The sequence below is a fragment of the Alligator mississippiensis genome, chromosome 6, assembly GCF_030867095.1.
Source record: "Alligator mississippiensis isolate rAllMis1 chromosome 6, rAllMis1, whole genome shotgun sequence".
NCBI classification, from domain to species: domain Eukaryota; kingdom Metazoa; phylum Chordata; order Crocodylia; family Alligatoridae; genus Alligator; species Alligator mississippiensis.
Window position 1 is genome coordinate 6,363,516 of NC_081829.1, and position 17,797 is coordinate 6,381,312.

General features: G+C 59.2%; 1 protein-coding gene across 3 annotated transcripts in view; it reads right to left on the bottom strand.

Moving 5' to 3' along the window:
* Window positions 1–17,093, bottom strand: part of TINAGL1 (tubulointerstitial nephritis antigen like 1) — a 32,102-nt gene extending 15,009 nt beyond the window's left edge. The window contains exons 1-10 of one of the 3 annotated variants that reach the window (XM_059729592.1): window positions 16,950–17,074; window positions 12,599–12,918; window positions 10,148–10,211; window positions 7,057–7,149; window positions 6,469–6,583; window positions 3,383–3,506; window positions 3,123–3,273; window positions 2,456–2,645; window positions 1,892–1,937; window positions 228–351 (exon numbers count right to left, since the gene is read on the bottom strand). In XM_059729592.1, coding sequence (XP_059585575.1) covers window positions 228–351; window positions 1,892–1,937; window positions 2,456–2,645; window positions 3,123–3,273; window positions 3,383–3,506; window positions 6,469–6,583; window positions 7,057–7,149; window positions 10,148–10,211; window positions 12,599–12,905 — 1,214 coding nt within the window. In that variant the 5' untranslated portion in view covers window positions 12,906–12,918; window positions 16,950–17,074. Of the gene's footprint in view, window positions 1–227; window positions 352–1,891; window positions 1,938–2,455; window positions 2,646–3,122; window positions 3,274–3,382; window positions 3,507–6,468; window positions 6,584–7,056; window positions 7,150–10,147; window positions 10,212–12,598; window positions 12,922–16,949 lie in introns of all 3 variants that reach the window. The other 2 variants (XM_014601183.3, XM_006274814.4) reach the window with 2 other exon arrangements.
* Between the last annotated feature and the right edge of the window lie 704 nt (window positions 17,094–17,797).

Sequence of the window (17,797 nt, forward strand, 5' to 3'; positions counted from 1 at the left end):
TACACACAACCCGACATACTCCACACACACTCACAAGCACACGTTCCCCAGACACTCCAGCACATGTCTTCTCGACCACATGCCAGTCCAAGACCACCAGCAGGTACAGGTACACACACAGACACAACCATGCCCCAGCATGCACAAACATGCCTGTGTGCATTCACACATGCACACACACATACACAAGTATGTACACAAATGCAAATGCTTGCCAAGGCCCTTACCCTGTGAGCTTGACCGAGTGGGTGCCGTGTCTGCGGTGGTGCTCTGGCTTCCCAGCTGCTACAGGCGTGTGCCGATAGATGCCACTCTTATACATGAAGAAATCCTCATGCACTTCCATGATGGCTGCAAGCCAAGGGAGGAGAACAGTTTTATTCTGGGATCACTGGGGAAATGGGCCAGCTACAGCCCTGGGAGCAGTTACATTTGCTGCGGTGGGGCAGGTCAGGACAGAGCACTGACCCAAGCTGGCAAAGATCCCTTCACACCAATGAAGTCTCCTCCAGGGATGACTTTGGTCCTTCAGGCCAGACTTCTGTCTCTGCTAGCCCCTACCTAGCAAGGGGAGCTTTAGGGCAGGTCACTGCTGATCTTAGCCGGGGAGGGTTTGCTTGGCCCCTGTCCACCTGGACTATTGCTACATTCCTGCCTAGGGAGATCTCACCAATGGAGGGCATGCAAATTAAAAAGCAGCCGCTGGGATGTCGAGATCAAATCTCAGCGGTTAATAATTGACGCGTCCTTAGTGGAAAACAGCCCCTGATCATGACGATAATGCAATGGGGAGGCCTGGGGCCAGCTGCTATTAACCAGCTTCAAGGAGGTTTTAATCTTGATTCAACAAGCAGAGGAGGTTTACTGAGCAAGAAGTCTGGTGACTATTAAACAGCAGAGTCTTTCCAGGGGCTGCAAGCTGGTGTTTCCCACTGCATCTATGGTCAGAGATGAGGAAGGGAGGTTGTGATGCAGGCTGGCATCACATTGCACGGGATTGATCGCTCCTGGTGCTTAGAATATAGCCAGAGCTAGGCCGATTGGTAGATAGGGGGAACATGGTCTTGGCTGTATATTGGCTGAGTGCATGATTTGTTTAACTGCCAGCTGTGCGGTAGACAAGCAGCTGGTTGCTGGTCCCAGCTCCACCCCACCCCAACCACACCTGAGTCTGGACCTGGCTCCGGTGCAGTGCCAGGGGCTGGGACCAACAAACGGCTGATTGTCAGCCCCACTCTGGGACTCAGCCCCTTGCTATTGCTGTGGTATTATTCATATCGTGGTAGCAGCTAAGAAGGGATCATAAATTCCCTGTTGTGCCAGGTGTCTTATAAGCACTGAACAAAGTCCTGGCCTAGACCCACCTGCCCTGGGCTGTGTCTACACCTCATCCCTGGTTTCCACCCTACTCTGATTCCCCAAGTTAGGGAATGCCCCTTCGGCACAGCCACCTCCCATTGCAAGGTCCAGCTTGGCCTGTTCTCTGCCCCTTCGGGTCATTCATCACCCTGGCACCTGGTGCTTCCGGCAGGGCGACAGGACTATTTATTCTCACTTCCCCTGCCACTGGGTCCCTCCCCATTTTGCCACCCGTGGCTGCTCGGGCACAGTGCCAGCCCGGCACACACCCGTCCGTGATGCAGCCAGCAGCAGAGGCTGCTCTGGAGGAGCTGAGCCCACCCTGGGTGTCTGGCTGGGAATGGCTGTTCCCAAAATAGAAAGCAAAGGAAAAGCCAAGAACCAAAGGAAGCCTGGCCTTTGGGAGACAGGGTCACTCGTGTCCTGGGCAGGGCTAGTTGTGGCTGGGGGTGGGGGGAGCTAGCAGGCCTCTGCGGTGGCCTGCTGCTGGGCAGGGTTGGGGGACAGGGGCAGTGGATGGGGCATCTCTTACCTTGTACCGGGCCGTTCTCCATCAGCTCCTTCATGATCTCCTTCTCCTGCAAACACAAAGCAGGGAGGGTCACCCACTGCTAGGGCAGGAGCCCCTGGGCACCGTCCTCCCCCAGCCCTGTAATGATGCCGAGGATGGGCATCTGGGGCGACCATCCAAACAGCCCCTTTGAGTGCCTTGCCAGATGCCAGCAGGATGGGCTCTGACCCCCTTTGTTAAAGCAACTCCTCCCAAAGCCATGTGTTTTGCTCACTCTCACTTGCACGCACACACGTGTACAACACTCGCTGCCATGCACAGATGCTCATGCAGTGCCCTGCAGGCACGCAACAGGCATACACGAGTGCTTGCAAAACATGTGAACTGGCGTGTTCACAAGGGCACAGAAGCCCTCGCGTCTGTACCCACACTTATACATATCCATGCAGCCCTTCGTGTGCCCTCTCTGACCCACCCTGGCACACCCGTGTGAGCCCACCAGTGTGCAGACATGCTTGCACATGCATTTCTCCAACACGGGGCTCTGCACAGCTCTCCCCCCATGGCTGTGGGCCAGGCACTCACGCTGGAAGCCAGGCGGTAGGCAGGGGTGGACTGATAGATGTTGTTGGAGTGGGTGTAGGGGTTCGGGCAGTGCTGGGTGGCTTGTCTCTTCCCTCTGCCCGTGGAGCGACTATGCATCATGCAGGGCCGGCCCGCAGGGGGGCTGTCCTTCTCCTGGCTGGTGAAGGGGTAGCACTCCTCGGTCACCACCCTGGATAGCGAGACAAGGCATGGGGGTCAACCCGTGGTGCACAGCAGCTCCCAGAGTATCTGGGGTCCCCCTAGCACTGCAGGCACTGTCCCCAGTCCTGGGCAACGATGGCATCTGGAAGGCCAACCAGGAGGGACATGCTCTATAATGACCGCTCGAGAAGTATCCATTGCTGGCCAAGATGGCCATGCAAGTTAGCCACCCCACGGCTTGGGGGAGACCATGCCAGTGGGTGTGCTACCCCCAGTTTCTCTTTCAAGCTTTGCCAATGCCCCTCAACCCTGAGCCCCAGCTCCCCCAGGTCTGGGCTCCCCTGGCCCCCACAGCTTAGCCAATGCTTTTCAACCCCAAATCACAATCCAAGCCCTACACCACCCTGCTGATGCCTTCTTACTCTGCCCTCCAGTCCTGTGCCCTCTCCTATGCCCATAGCTCTGCCCATGGGGCCAGCCCAGCCCCAGGTAAGAAGATGCTCACCCCCTCCGGCGCAGGTACCACCAGGCCCCGTCGATCCGGCCCCCGCTGCAGCCCCGCTGGTTGCGGGTGTCGCAGGAGATCAGGTTCTGAGGAGACAGGGCGGGCGTCATGTGCCCCATGGAGTGGATGGAGATCCTGTCCGAAGCCACGGCTGGGGGGAAGCCGACATGGTTAGAGGGCTCCTCGCACTGCAGGTACAGCCCATCTCCCCTCTCCTTCAGCCCCCTCCCAGCCTCCTGCTCAGCTCCTGGGCATCTCACCTGCTGTGGAAAAGGCCCAGGAGCCAGCACAATTGCCCTGGTCCAGGGGCTCATGGATCAAGCCGGGCCACTTGTGGGCTGCGTTGAAAGAGCTGGGGAGCACCTCGTTGGTGTCCATGCTCATCTGCAAAGGCAAAGACATGGGAGGTGGGGGAGTCTCAGTGAGGCCAGGGGGCTTTGCACAAGGGCAGAGGGGCTGGAAGGTGCCCCAGGGCCAGGGGCGGTAATGCCTCCTGCTCATCTCTTGCCCCCAGTGCTCCCGGCTGCCCCACAGAAGTCATCTGCAAGTCCCTGAGCCAAGGAGCCTGAGGCAGATGACGGGAACTCAGGAGCTGCCAGACTGCTGCAGTCTCCGAGAAGGTCCTGGCAAACTGCTTGGCATCTCCGGGGCAAGGGAGGATGCCGCTGCACTTCCCAAGTGGCTTGGGCACGCACCACCCTCTGCCTCACTGGGTGGCTTTCAGGCTCCCAGGACCTGGTGCCTCAAAGGTACTGGGAAGCCTGGCTCTCGCCGAGAGCAACAGCTAAGCATCCAGCTCCTGAGGGCTTGGATACAGGACAGAGCATCCTAAGACACTTGGGTTCTTTGTGCCTCCACTCCCCGCCACCCCTCCAGCAAGATGGGGTAAGGAGCCTTCCTCTGCCACACCCTTACTTAGAAGACTGAAGCGAATTGGGAATTGGGAGCTAGTCCCTAAGTCCCCGAGACAGACAAAGGGTCTGCAGAGGTCGCCTACTGCTCAGTGCACAAAGTCCATTGTTTGGCTCTCCTCATTCACGTAGGTCTGTGTTTGCAGACCCTGGTGATCGCTCCATTTGCAAGGCTGCAGGCTGTCACCCCGTGGCTGTGCAGTGCCTAGTGCCATCTTGCCTCCTGGCTCCCAGGCAAGCCTGTGATACTAGGCAGAGGTCTCTTCTGCAGCCTGCCTGAGCTGCTGAGGGCCCAGCTCCTCCTCCGGCTCCAGCACCCTGGGGAGCATCTCACTTGGGAGGTGGGGAGTGGCTGGTCCTCCCCTTCCCCTAAACTTGGCCAGTCCTCAAGTATATGCCACAGGGGTACAAAGCAGGTGTTGGAGGAGCACTGCTCCCCCGCTGAGCTGTGGGGCCAGCAAAGAGGCTGCCTAATGTCTGGGCTCCCTCCTCCTGGATCTCCCACAGAGCCAGCGAAAGGTGCCCTCCAAGATGAGCAGAGCCAGGCCAGGGTAAAAATGTCCACCCTTGTCCTAACACCTCGAGGAGACCAAGGGTCCCTGAACAGGGAGGGTTGGAAGCAGCCAAGACCCAGCCACCCCCAGGGCCGTGGGAACAAGGCTGCGGCTCCCAGCCCAAGCCAAAAGCAACTGGGCTCACGCTCTCTTTTTTTGGCACAGTGAAAGGAGGCTCCAAGCCAGCTGCATGGGGAGCCCAGCCCTGCCCCACAACTACGGGCTCATAGCAAGGCCCTTTAGCTCCCAAGTGGCCTGAGCGAAGGGGACGTGGGAGCAGAAACAGGCAGGATCTGCTGCAGGAGGGGTTCCTCTACCCACCGGGCTGGGGGCTGTAGCAAGAGCAGTGCGCCCTGCCCACCTTGGGCATTTGCTGCCAGGTGCCGTCAGTGCCAGGAGGGGCTGGGCACGGCTGTGTGGATGATGCCCCATCACAGCCCTCTCCCTGCCAACCAGGGCAGCTGCATCTGGGTCACGTAATTTCAGGGAAACCCCTAAACCAGAAGGACACGGACTTTCCTGCCTGGCCTGCAGCCTGCCGCCTCCCCTGCTACATTTCCACCTCTTCCGGCCCTGGCTTATCACGGCCCCAGTCGGGTCAAATAGAAGCGTGGAGAGACAAACAAAAAGGCAGAGCACACAATAGCCCGAGCTGAAATAACGTCCTGTCCTGTCCTGGACAGCTTGGATTTCCGGCTGGCCTTGTCCCTCGCTGGGGGAGGGAGGGGAAAAAACAGCCTCCAGGATCACACTTGGAAAACCTGAGTCGTGACAGCACCGAGCTCCCGCTTGCATCGTGCAGGGGCAGGCTCTGCAGCACACAGGGCGGTGCTGGGCGAGAGCAGAGTCCCTCTTTGCCCCCAGCGGATGGGCTGCTGGTGATGCCCGGGCACAGCCGGAGGTGGCAGGGCTGGGAGGTGTCTGGGGTCCTGTGGCATGCGGCCAGGCTCTCGTTGCTGACTCGGCAGGCGCTGGAGTGGGGGGGCTGCAGGGACCTGGTTTCCCATGGGAAAGAAAATCCCACTCTGGGACTGTGAGGCTGAATGTGCTGAGCCAGTGGTTTTAAAGGAAAGGGGGGGGGGCGGCTCGCTGTCCCTCTCCTGATGAGCCTCTGCCCCTATCTCTCTCCCTTCTCCCCCCGAGGCTGCCTCCTTTCACCTGTCCCACTGCTATGCAGAAAACAGGGCTGTGAGCTTATCCTGAGCCCTTCCCCGCTCCGGTGCATGGGGTTACTGCATCTCAGTACACGCAAGGTCATGCATGTGCCTCCACATGAGCAAGCCGCACACTCGCGTGGGCTGCTGCATGTTCAGCCATGCATGTAGACGGTGCTCACATGCATGGTGGGGGGCTGTGGACATTCGCCCTCAGCATGCAATGATAACATCCCCTCTCTGGGCACTGGAAGGCTCCTCAGGGCTTGCTCTCCAACCTGGGAGCTTGCACTAGTTGGCTTGTTGCTGGATACATCTGGCACTCTCAGCATTTCTGTAGGGGCCTCAGCAGCAGCAGTCCCAGCTAGGCCTGCAAAGCATGGAGCCACTGCCTTTGCCAGGGGTGGCCCCTGGCAGCCTAGCCTTGCTCAAGTAGGGGAGCTGGTTAGGCACTGGGTTCAGAGGGACCCCAGCTCAGAGTCCCTGGAGGACCATGGTCATGTCACTTAGTCTGCCCTAAGTCTAGTTCCCCATGAAGCCAGGGGTGAAGCAGTGCTCCCGCACCTCACAGCCATGAGCCACAGCAGCAAGGAGTGACACGGGCCACCTGAGCACAGAAACGTGCTTCAAGTCCCGATGTCTCCAGGACAGCAGCCCCAGGCAGGACCCACATCCCCCAGCCCAAGTAACCCCCATCCGCCCCCGGGCAGGGGCGCAACCAACTCACATGCAGCTCATTCATGTTCATGACGGTGGTGGAGGGGCGGATGGTGCCCAGGCGGTAGCGGATGCCCTCGTCCAGTGTCATTCCCCAGAAGCGGCTGTAGTTGGCGGCTTTCCACCTGCCGGACAACCCCAGGGAGGTGAAAGAAGAGCAGCGCTGAGGCACCCAGCCCTCCCTGGGCTCCACGACCAGATTCTCCCACGGGGAAGGCAGGAGGGTATTAATGTCATGACAGCAACTTGGCCCAACTCTGGGCACTGCTACGTTCGAGAAGCCGTGGACCTCTCTCCTCCAAGCTCAGCTCAGCTCAGCTCATGGCGGGGTAGCCAACTCTGAGCTGGGAAGGAGCTGCCGTCTCCTGAAGTCTTTATATCCCTGCTCAGTACCAGAGCCCCAGGTCACCTCACCCTTGGCCCCAGTGCCTATCTCACAGGGGGGCCAAGTAAGGGACAGGGCCATGGTAAGAGAAAGTATTCACAGATTTTCCAAGAAAAAGGGTTTCCTCCCGAATAAAAAGGCCCATTTTGCAGGTGCCTTGTGGCTGGACATCTCCAGCCCAACACCTTTGCATGCACCCCTTGCATGTCTTACCCGTAATCCCCTCTGTTGATGGCCTCAATCATCCTGCCATCCATGAGGCAGGCGAGGTCCTCGCAGTCCCACCGGCCATTGGAGCCGCAGGTGCTAGTGGAGGGGAGAGAACGGGGTGCTGAGTTGGACGCACATCAAAGCAGGACCCAGGGGGCCGGCAGGCATTGCTGTGTAGGGTTTCCTTGTACTCGGGGTGTGTTGTGGGCTCCAGATAGTGTGTTGCCTCCCACCCGCACCCCCTCCAAGCACACGGCCACCAGTCATGAGCGTGTCTGTGGCATGAGCTGGGGTGGGTCTGCTACCCAGTCAGGAGTTCGAGAGGGGCCACCGGGCAACACCATGGTGCACGGACTGATATCGGCTCCGCAGTCTTCCTGCAATCCCCTGGCAAGCTCTCCCCTTCCCACAAGCAACTGAGGGTCTCCCCTAGCCCTGCATCTACCCGCATCCCACATCTCTGCTGGCCACTCACAGCCACGGGATCGCAGGCTGGAGAGACCCTGAAGTCAGGACATGCTCTGGCACGCTGACCTGCGGGCCCCTGCTGGAGTCCAGGAGGGCAAGGGAGCCTGGGATGAAAAATAATGAGCTGGAAAGTTAGCCAGGCTTCTGCTAACATCAACAAGCTCTGGGCTGGAGCCCAGACTGGGGAGGGGAAGACTTCAGGCCACTGTTTCTGCAGCAGAACGAAGGTATCTGCCCGAGTTGAAGCCACAGAGCTGGGATTAGAGAGGCCCAAGGCAGGTACAGGGAGGGATCAGGGCCGAGGAGGGGGCATCGCTGCGTGTCCTGCTGCTGCGCTGCCCCCACCACATACCTCCCCACTCCCACTTTGCCACGGGCAAGCCCAGAGCTGAGCTGCCCACAGCACTAATTGCTTCCAGCACCTCCAGGCCCCGCCGGGCTCTGCTCCTTCCCCATCCGCAAGCCTGTGCTTCCCTTTGAGGAGCTGGCATGGCGGGCACCAATTAAAGTCAGAGCCAGGTGGGACCTGGGGCTGCAGGGAGCCCCTTGCCAGGCACTGCCACCAGGGGCTGCCAGTCTATCTGAGCCTTTCTTCCCCTGGCAGCTGGCCAGACTGAGGAGTGGGAAGAAAGGAAGGTGAGACATGTCCTCTGCCCCTTGCCCTTCATGCCAGCACGCTGGGCTTTAGGGGACCACTGTGCCCAAGGTCCTACCCTGCCCCCCTGCCAGGCTCACACCACTGGACAGCTGATGTGCTTGGCAGCCTGGGCAAGTGGCAGCAGGTGCATGGAGAGGACATCACGAGTATCCCACACATGCACACACCTTCATCTGTTGCACATGCATGCACAGACACACACTCATATGTGCACACACATACTCATATGTGCACACACATGAATGCACACAGATGTACACTCATATGTACACATACATATTCATATGTGCATACGCATGCATGCGTGCATATGTACACACACACACACACACACACACACACACCCAGAGGAGAGACAGTGCAGCTAGGAACACAGCCTGGGTGGGTGGAGGGAGATGAGCTGCATCCTCCACTCAGGAGAGGTGGAGAAAGGAGCCCCCTGCTCCTGTACCTCCTCAATGCCAAGAAATGCTGCTCTCCTTCCACCCCACCCCAGGCTCCCTGGGGCCGAGAGATGCGTGGGTGCGCAGACAGAGGCCTCTAGCTATAGCTATGCACTGCATAGAGGGTGGAGACAGACACCCCCACCCCAACCCGCAGCCAGCAGTTTGCCCCTGGGACAGTTTGCAGCTGGGACCAGGTCCATCGGGATGGCCACCCCCGGGGCAGCACTGCCCCCCAGGCCCAGCATTTCTCCTGTGCAGGATCAGCCAGGATGGGGGGGCATCCTCTCTCCCTGCAGCCTGTCGGGTGCTCAGCCCGTGCCTCGGGGCTGGACCACCAACACCCATGAGGTAATGGAAAAAGCCAGAGTTCAAATTCCAGTGCTTCTAAGATGCCTTATAAAAGCCCCCTCTCTCCCCCCTCCAGTGTTGCTGTTTGGTTTCTATGCACACCACACTGGCAGCACTGCACCGCGATATTAACCCCTGCAGGCTGGGAACAGCCCATGGGCCAGATCCCGTGCCACCTGCCAGCACCTGCAGCCTTGGAGCAGGAAGCAAATGAGGGCACCATGCCCCCTCCCCGATGCCCTGAGTAGCAAATGACTTCCCTTGAGACCCACACTGGCTCGTGCCATGGCTGTGGTGGCCGTGTGCTGGGAGGGAGTACAGGTGGGAAGGGACACACGGTCTGAAGCTCACAACATGCCCCGGGTGCAGGGAAACTCTGCATAGCAGATGCAGGTGACAGGCAGGGGTGGAATGAGTGGGCCTGGATCCGTTTCCATGAAACCAGTGTAAATCTGGAGCAGCTCCATTGAAATCAATGGAGTCACTCCAGATTCAGGCTGGAATCTAATTGAGGACCGGCTTTGCACAATGCACTCCATCTCCAGTTTGTCCCACCGTTACACCCTGGCTTTCTATGCATCCCACCTAGAAAAGACGAGGGATCTGCTCTTGGCAGAGTGGGGGCAGCCCTTTGGTGTTAAGCCTGCAAGCCGACCCTGCAGAGAAGCACACACATACGATTTGACTTCTGATGGGCATTGCTATCGCCAATCTAAGACAAGAGCCCTCCAGGCCCGCAGAATATTTGCTTTCTGTGCATGGAGACACAGCGGAGCCAAATCTGCCTTTCCTATCTCCAGTTTCCAGGATTCCAGAAATGCTTTTGCAACGTGTTTAAAGACAAACCCCCGACGCCTGGAACGAGCTCACGCTGGGCGGCAGAGAAAGGCTGTTCCTTTCCCGCACCGCTGCACGCTGCAGAGGGCAAAGCATCCAACACCCCTCTCCCGGACCAAGGCGGTCCCTGCCACGTGTAATGCTCTGTCCCATCTGTCCCCAGCAAGGACGTCGTTCCCCCAGCCTGAAGTCTCACAGTTGCGAGGGAGGCCATGATCCCTTTTTCCCCTCTATGAAATATATGCATTGGATGCTTTAAAGACAAACCCAAGTCCTTGGGGGCTCAGGGAGTAATTAGCAGAGCCTGGCAGGCAGGCAGGACAGCACAGGCACTCACCAGAGGTTGCAGTTCTCTCTGTACGTGGCTCCAACCGGGTACTTGTGTCCACCACGGACACACACTGGGCAGGAGAAAGAAACCATGGTGAGAAGCTCTCGTGCAAGGGAGCGTGTGAGGCAAGTGGCTGCTAACACCAGGCTGGGCCTCACTCCCTCTGCTCTCAGCGGCAGCAGGATTGGGCCCACACCCAGCGTGGTCAGAGCTGCCCGCAGGGAGCCGTGAAGATGGGTTGAGGGCAAGGTCTTCCCCGCTGTGCCACGGATCCAACCCCTGGCTCCTCGCATGTCATGATGGAGCAGAGAATGGCCTCGTTGGCAAAGACACTGCTCTGGACAACATTCAGGCCACGGAGAAGGACTGAAGGGGCACGACTAGAGCAAGGCAGCAATGCCAGGTCCAACGGGGACAAGCCTACAATGAAGCCTGGCGGGGAGCGTGCTAACAGCGTCCCTTAAATCCTGCTCAGGGAGGCTCCCAGCACCTCTGGGCCAGGCTAGGGAGAGGACAATGCATCCCATGACATTATTACTGCCATTTCTGCTATGAAGAGGCCCATGAACTTTCAAGGACTTGGGTCTCTGTGAATAAACTGTCCCAACTCACCTGCTTTCAGCCTCATATCACAGCCTGGGGCTGCTCTACCCCCTAGGTTAGGCTGTAGCTTGGCCCTGCCTGGCAGCAGATGGCCTGGTCCGGCTTGCTCTGGAGCGGAGCTGGGCAAAACCGGGAACAAGCATCCACCTGGCTCCCAAATCCTATTCTAAATGCCGGTGCTTCCCCCCGCCCTTGGGAGCACCTTCAGGCTCGAGTGCATTTCCACTCGCTCACCAAGGTCCAGGGAGAAAGAACGAGGTCACAAGGGGGGGCATAGAAGAGCAGGGCACTCGACATCTTTGCAGAGTCCCCACCCAGTGCTTTCAGTCCTGTAACATGCTCCCAGACTAGCCCACGCTCCTATTTCCAGCTGCTCCAGCTTTGCTCCACACTGCCCAGTGCTGATCTCTGGCTTCCCAGAGCATTAATGGGTTCAATGCCTTCTTGGAGGTGGGGAAGAGGCAGGTGCTCCCACATCCCTGGCTGTGCAGCTGCCCCTCTGATCTAGCTGATTGCACTGCAGCCCCTTGCCCCTCTCCTCTCCCTCCCTCCCCCAGGGTCTGGTGGCAGCCGCTGCCCAGAGTGCAGCCAGAAACTGCTTTATCACCCACGGGATTGCCGGCGGAGGGGGCATGACCCTGGCTGGCTTGGGGTTTGATGCCGGAGGACTTAAGAATGTCTAAGGTGTGACACGCTCCTGCAGGCATGGAGCGCTTGCGTCATTGCCTACAAGGGGCATTCGCAGATGACCTAGCGTGCCAGGCTGCCAGGGCACGCAAACAACTCCTAGATAAAGGAGCTAGTGACAAATGCTTCATCCCTATGCATGAGCTGGCTCCGGTCCTCAATGACTTCTCAGAAAGAGGTTTGCCACAGGCCCCAGAGGCAGGGACCTCCTGCAGTGTGGGGACAAGTCCTGCTCGGGTGAGTCAGTGTGGCCACAAGAGTCTCAAGCCCACAGTGCTGAACTCAGCCCTGGACATCCACAAGCACCAGGTCCAGCTCACTACAGAAGCCCCTGTGGCCCCATTTCCAAGGGGATGGGTGTCAATGGTGTCTTGGCCCCTTCTTCCAGGATCACTCCCCTGGTTTTTAAAGTAAATGGGGGATGCTTGTGCCCCAACTTAGCCCACAGGGCGTCGCAGCCAGAGCTGTCCTGTCCTTGCCCAGTAGTGGCCACGCCACACCCATGGGCAAAGCAACCCAAGGCTGGACACAGCATTGGATTCTGCCTCCGGCTACACCTGGCTGCAATCTGGGGGCTAGGGATCTGCCAGGGTTTCTCCAGAGTATGAGGATGCAGAGGGGTTAGCAAAGGGTCAGTGTGTAGCATGCAAAACCGTGCGGCTCCATGGAGGACGTGGATTGACGCCAGCTAACTAGCAAGCCCCATGCCCCTACGCACAGAATATGCTGCGCCACCTCTCGCTTCTAGCTGAGCCTGGTCCCGGGGTCTGCACAGGGGTAAAGAGGATCTTTTCCTATTTCACTAGGATCCCTGCACCTGGCACCTCTGGAGGGATGGCTCCTCACTCCAGAGACATCCAGAGCCCGAGGAAAAGCTGCTGGTGACTCCCCCCTTCCCACCGCCCAGCGCAGAGAAAAGCAGCTATTGTGTGTGCAGAGCTGCCGGCTCACAGCTGCGGGGGAAATGACCACATCCTCAGGGGCCCCGCGAGAAGGGTGACCAGGAAGGCCCCATGGACTGGAGTCAAGGGCAGCGTGACGCAGAGGGGAGTGGGGGGCTAGGCCGCCCCGTGTCTGGGGATTTGCCCCATGCATGGGATGGAGGGAGGGTGCTAGGGACCACACACCTGGCACTTTCCCCGACGCAGATGCCTGAGGCCTCCTTACCTTTCTGCACGGCGAAGGGCGGCTCGATGCCCAGGCAGTACTCCCAGAAGTCAGGGCAGCAGTCGGACACGGTGCGGTTGCAAAAGAGGTCGCAGTAGCAGATGGTGTCCAGGTAGGGCACGGTGCAGCCGTCGTCCCGCCCGTGGCAGCACGCATCCTTGCTCTCGCAGTACGACCCACCGGCGTCGCGGATACCCTGCTCATGCAGGCCGGGCGCCAGCTCCCGCCGCGTGCGCCCCTTGCGCCCCTCATGCCCCTCTGCCACCGCCAAGAGCAGCAGGAGCGTGAGACCTCGGAGCAGCCTCATCTCGCCTCTGAATCTGCTGGGGGAAAAGTAGGATGGAAGGAGGGTGAGCCGGGGCTCTCCAGGCATGGGACACCTCCCATCTCTGGGCATGAGCACCCGGCTCACCGCAGCCTGGCACAGCAAAGCAAAGGGGCAATCAGAGCCCCTCCTTGGGGGGCTGGGATCCTCACAGGGGGTTGAGTGGGAGCAGTGCCCCGGCCCCTCAGCCCAGGTGGAAACTGGTGGCTCTGTGACTGCTGAAGGGCCTGACTGGAGCTGCCTCAGCCCCAGCCCCAGGACGGCATGCATGGATCTGCCCCTAGGAACAATGAACCCTTTCTCCCCCCAGCTATGATGCCCCCACTAAGGCAGTCAGCTCCCCACTCCCACGGGAGAGAGGGAAAGCTGGAAAGCTGTGTGCTGTTCCCCAGCCTGCAAGACACCCGAGTCCCAAAGAGGCAAAGACAAGCCGCACAGCCTGGCTGGGGAAGGGGCTATCGGCCATCTGGACCCAAAGGGCAATGGGATTGGGAAGGCCTAGGCAGCGGGGCACATTCCCTCCTTTCTCTCCCTGGGGAGATGCCATCTCCCCAAGGCTGTGGGCTCTCTGGAGCTGCGGACCCATCCTGCAGGAGCTAGGAGACCAGGGGAGAAAAACAGAGGCAGGCGGGCTGTGCCCTTGCAGGTGGGCAGGTGTCAATCGCCGCAGCACACATGGTTTCCAAAGGCGGGTGCTGGAAGCTGAGCAATGACCAGCGTGGTGCTTCCCAAATCCTGCTTGGGGTGACAGCCAAATGCACCGGGGTTAGGGGAGGTCTGAAGACGCCGTGGGGAAGGCTCACAGGTGAGACCAGCTGGATCCAGGCCCAAGCTGGTAGACTGAGCTGGACACAAGGCAGCCTGCACGGAGACCTGGCTGTGAGCTCTCTGCTAGCTTGCTAAAGGAGCCAGCTGAGGTTCCCGACACGGCCAGACCCCACCACCCTCCACCTGGGGACAGGATCTTCCTAGAGCTTCCATGTAAAGAAGAAAGAGGTTGTTTCTTGCCCTGCCGGTTGCAAAATAAAACCTGGGAGAAGGGTCCCTGAGCTGCCCCGCTGCATCCGGAGCCCCTGTCTTATTTCTTCCCTATGAGCCAGGGGCCTGGCACCTTTGGGGTGGTGCTGGCTCCCTATGAGCCAGGGGCCTGGCACCTTTGGGGTGATGCTGGCTCCCTATGAGCCAGGGGCCTGGCACGTTTGGGGTGGTGCTGGCTCCCTATGAGCCAGGGGCCTGGCACCTTTGGGGTGTTGCTGGCTTCCCCTGCAGATCAAGCAGGGGTCAGCAGCCGTGGTGCTGCCTGCTCTCCCAGCAGCATGGCACGCTCGCGGGGAAGACAGTCCAGTGCAGAGTGCAGCGGTTGCTGCCTTGTACTCCAGCGAGGCGGCTGCTTGAAAGGGAGGAGAGCTCCAGGGTACACGGTGCTCCATGAACCCAGGGCATGAGCAAGGCTGGACTTCACACACACCCTGAGCATGCAGCCGTCTGGGGTTGGGGCACAGCCAAGCGGGGCCAGCCAGGAATAAGGTGATCTCAGCCTGTGACTCAGACCCCTTGGACTCACGGGAATGGCACCAGACTGGAATGCAGCTTGGCAGCTTTCCCCAGCCCCGACCGCTCTGCCCCCTCCCTAAGTGCTCTCAGCCCCACTGCTCTGGAGGGCATCAGCAAAGGGTGGGAGCCTGGCTCCGTGCCACCCGTCTCATGGTTACAAGAGAGGAGGCAGCCGGGGACACGGCTCTCTCTCTGCCCCATCTGGAGGGCAGCCGGGGGATGGAGCCCCGAATACCACAGACTGGCACATGGCTGCTATTGCCATGGCTTTGCCCACCCTAGTGGGTAGGGGGTCCTTGCTGAAACCCCTAGGCTTGACCACACCATCATGCCCACTTCCCAGCATGGCACAGTCAGGGGGTGTCTAAGTCCACATCGCTCCGGCGTACTTAAATCAGTGCCATGCTCAGCATGGACACAAGTCTGCTTTCAGAGGAACTGGTTTCAGCTCCATTTCAACCTGCTCGGTTGAGCTTGAACAGCCTGGACCTAACCCAGCTCCCAGGGCACCTCTACCCTGCTGGGTGCAGCCCCTGTGAGCTGTAGGCAGGCTGGTACAAGCACTGATAGCGGTGGAGATGTAAAGGCATGGGTGCCCCGGTGCCACGCTGTGCCAGCCTACAGCAAAGCCATGTCACTGCCACCTTTGCTGCTACTTGCTCTGGCTGGGTTGTTCACCATACTACAATTGCACACCATTCAGCACGGGAGACAGACCTCATGGGTCTGCACTGGATCTTGCTCCAGCTGTTAAACCCCTTTAAAATCACACCTGTGGAGCAACTAGCACAGAGGTGTCAAAGGTACGGTCCACGGGCTGGTCCTGGGTCTTGAATTGACCCACACATGCAGCGTGTGCTATGCCAGCTTGGTGGGCAGGACCCAGGGCACATGCTGCACGTGGTCCCCATTCCAGGATCCATGATGCACACAGTACTCATGCAAGGCCAGTCAGGGATCCCCACCTTGCATGCTAAATCCAACACCCAGGGCACCCGCTCCACCTGGTCACATGCAGTGCAATCCTGGACTGGCCAGAGTGGGTGCTGGATTTGGCATATCGAGGGGTCTGTGGGCCTGATCCAGCCCATGACCCAACCCTGTGCTACTCATCTGTACCAGATGAGTTCAACACCCCTAAACTAGCACAACGCCCCTCATCGAAATCTCCAGGCTGTGCTGTGTGCAGATGCTGGTTTGGGATAAGGAGAGTCCTGCTCTGACTGAGCCTTAGGTTCTGCTTCTAGCTTAAACCCATTAAAAAGAAACCATAGGTAACAAATTCCCAAAGCGATTTAGGAGCCTAAATCCCAGGGCAAGTCTAGAAAAGCCCTGCCTCAAAATCACAGGGCAGCTTCGAATAATGTTATCCTGGGCGAGGTCAGCGCCCATGGGCAGATTTGCTCCCAGATAGCTACAGGGTTGAATTAACCCAGTGTGCTTCTCCGGGCAGCACTTCAAGCACAACCAGCTGTTGCCTGCTCACTGCAAGCATGAAAACCCCTGGCTGGGACCCTCTTCTGCACCAGCACGCACAGTCCTGGTCAGATGCCTGCTGTTCTTTGACCCTTTCCTCAGCCATGACCGTCTGTCTGCTGTCTTGGCATGGCTCAGGGATGTGTCCAAACCGAGCTTGCTGGCTCCTGGCAGGCTGGGGGCTCCGACAAAGCTGTGCATAGGGGTCCGGTTGGGAAGACTCAGCTGCTGCAGCAATTAAACCCCCATGCAAAGTAGCATTTAGTGCCGGCTGTCAAACCACAGGTACGTTCCATCCCGGAGGCTGTTGCATTTTGCCGGTAGGTTAATGACCCCTGTGCTGCCTTGCGGTGTAATAACTGAACTGCATTTCAGTGGCGGATAAAATCCCTCCTGCAAATACAGGGCTGAATTCTGCTCTCTTGCAACCCCATGGAGCTCAGTTTGGGTGAGAAAAGCTGGATAATAGCTAGACAGTTCCTTGGGTCTTTGGCAGGACACAGCAGGGGGGAACTGCTCTCCAGGAAAGGCATGATAGGGAAGGCGGGTGGATTTCTGCCCAGACACACCCTGGGTTCAAAGTTTCCCAGCTGGCTGCTTGGGGACATGAGGTGCCTCCCCACCGCGCCTTCACTAAACACACTGGTGAGAAGTGAGCTGGAAGCAACCCCAACCTCGTGGCTACCCCAGTCCCTCCCAGTTTGGGGGGCTCCAGCTTTCCCAGCAAGCACACCCCTTCCCAAGGGTGCGTCTGAAGTGTTCGATGAGCCTCCCCAAGCAGGCAACGAGCAGCTGACAGCCCATCCACCTGGCCCTAAAGCTGAGCTTTGCCATTCGGAGCCAGGGATTTCAAGCCCCCAGGTCCCCATGTCCCCCCTCCCCAGTGCTAGCACCCCTGAGCTCACAAGCTCCTGCCTGGTGCCCGCTCCTGCAGAAACCAGCTGTCCAGACTCAAAGGCACGTGTGAGAGGCAAGTCCCAGGAGAGACAGTCCTACCTGGAGGGCTCCTTGCAGCGAGACACCCGGGATTGCCAGCCAAGACCTAGCCCGTCTCGCTGGGTGCCTGTAGGCAGCGGCTCCTCCCTCAGCCACTCCTCTCTCCGCTCTGGGGCCAAGGGGCTAGGGCGCTCCTTATGTACAGCCGCTGTTCAAATGCTTTCCATCCCACCTCCTGCTTTGCTCATTAGCGTCTCTAAGCCGGCCTCCCTGTCTGACAGGGCGGCTGTGGGAAAGGCTGATGCACTCACATGGGCAGGAGAGACCCAGACCAGTGGGGAAGGCACGGCATGCCCTGGCTTCGGGCAACAGGGCCCTGCGTCCCCCCATCTCCATGTGTCCTATTGCCTCCTTGCTGGGCATGCAGGGCTGCCCCTCCACCCGACAGTGGCTGGGAATAAGGAAGCCTTATGAGATGCCAGGCAGGAAGCGGGGGGCTTTTGGCCCAGAGTGGGGAGGGAGAGGGGTATGGGAGCCAAGATGCCAAGTGCCCCAGGACTGTGACTGCATTAGATTTGAGAGGGGAAGTGGCTGGATTCTGCTCTTGCTGAGACTATTGCAAGAGCAATGCAACACCAAGGAGGGCCACAGAGCCCCTGCCCCGCCAAATTGCCCGGCTCCAGCCCCTCCAATCGGGTGCAGGAACCACTCACACCAACATAGGGCTCCCCAAAGCTTGGGAGTTAAGGGTGCAGCCCATCCCCATACCCCAGCCATGGATGCTGAGGGCTGGTCCCCAGCTACGGAGGCTGCCAGGCTTCCTTGTAAGAGCAGAGATGGAAACTGAGATGCCCAAACTCCATGTCTCTGCCACTGAGTCACTGTGCAGCCTTGGGCGAGTCCCTGCT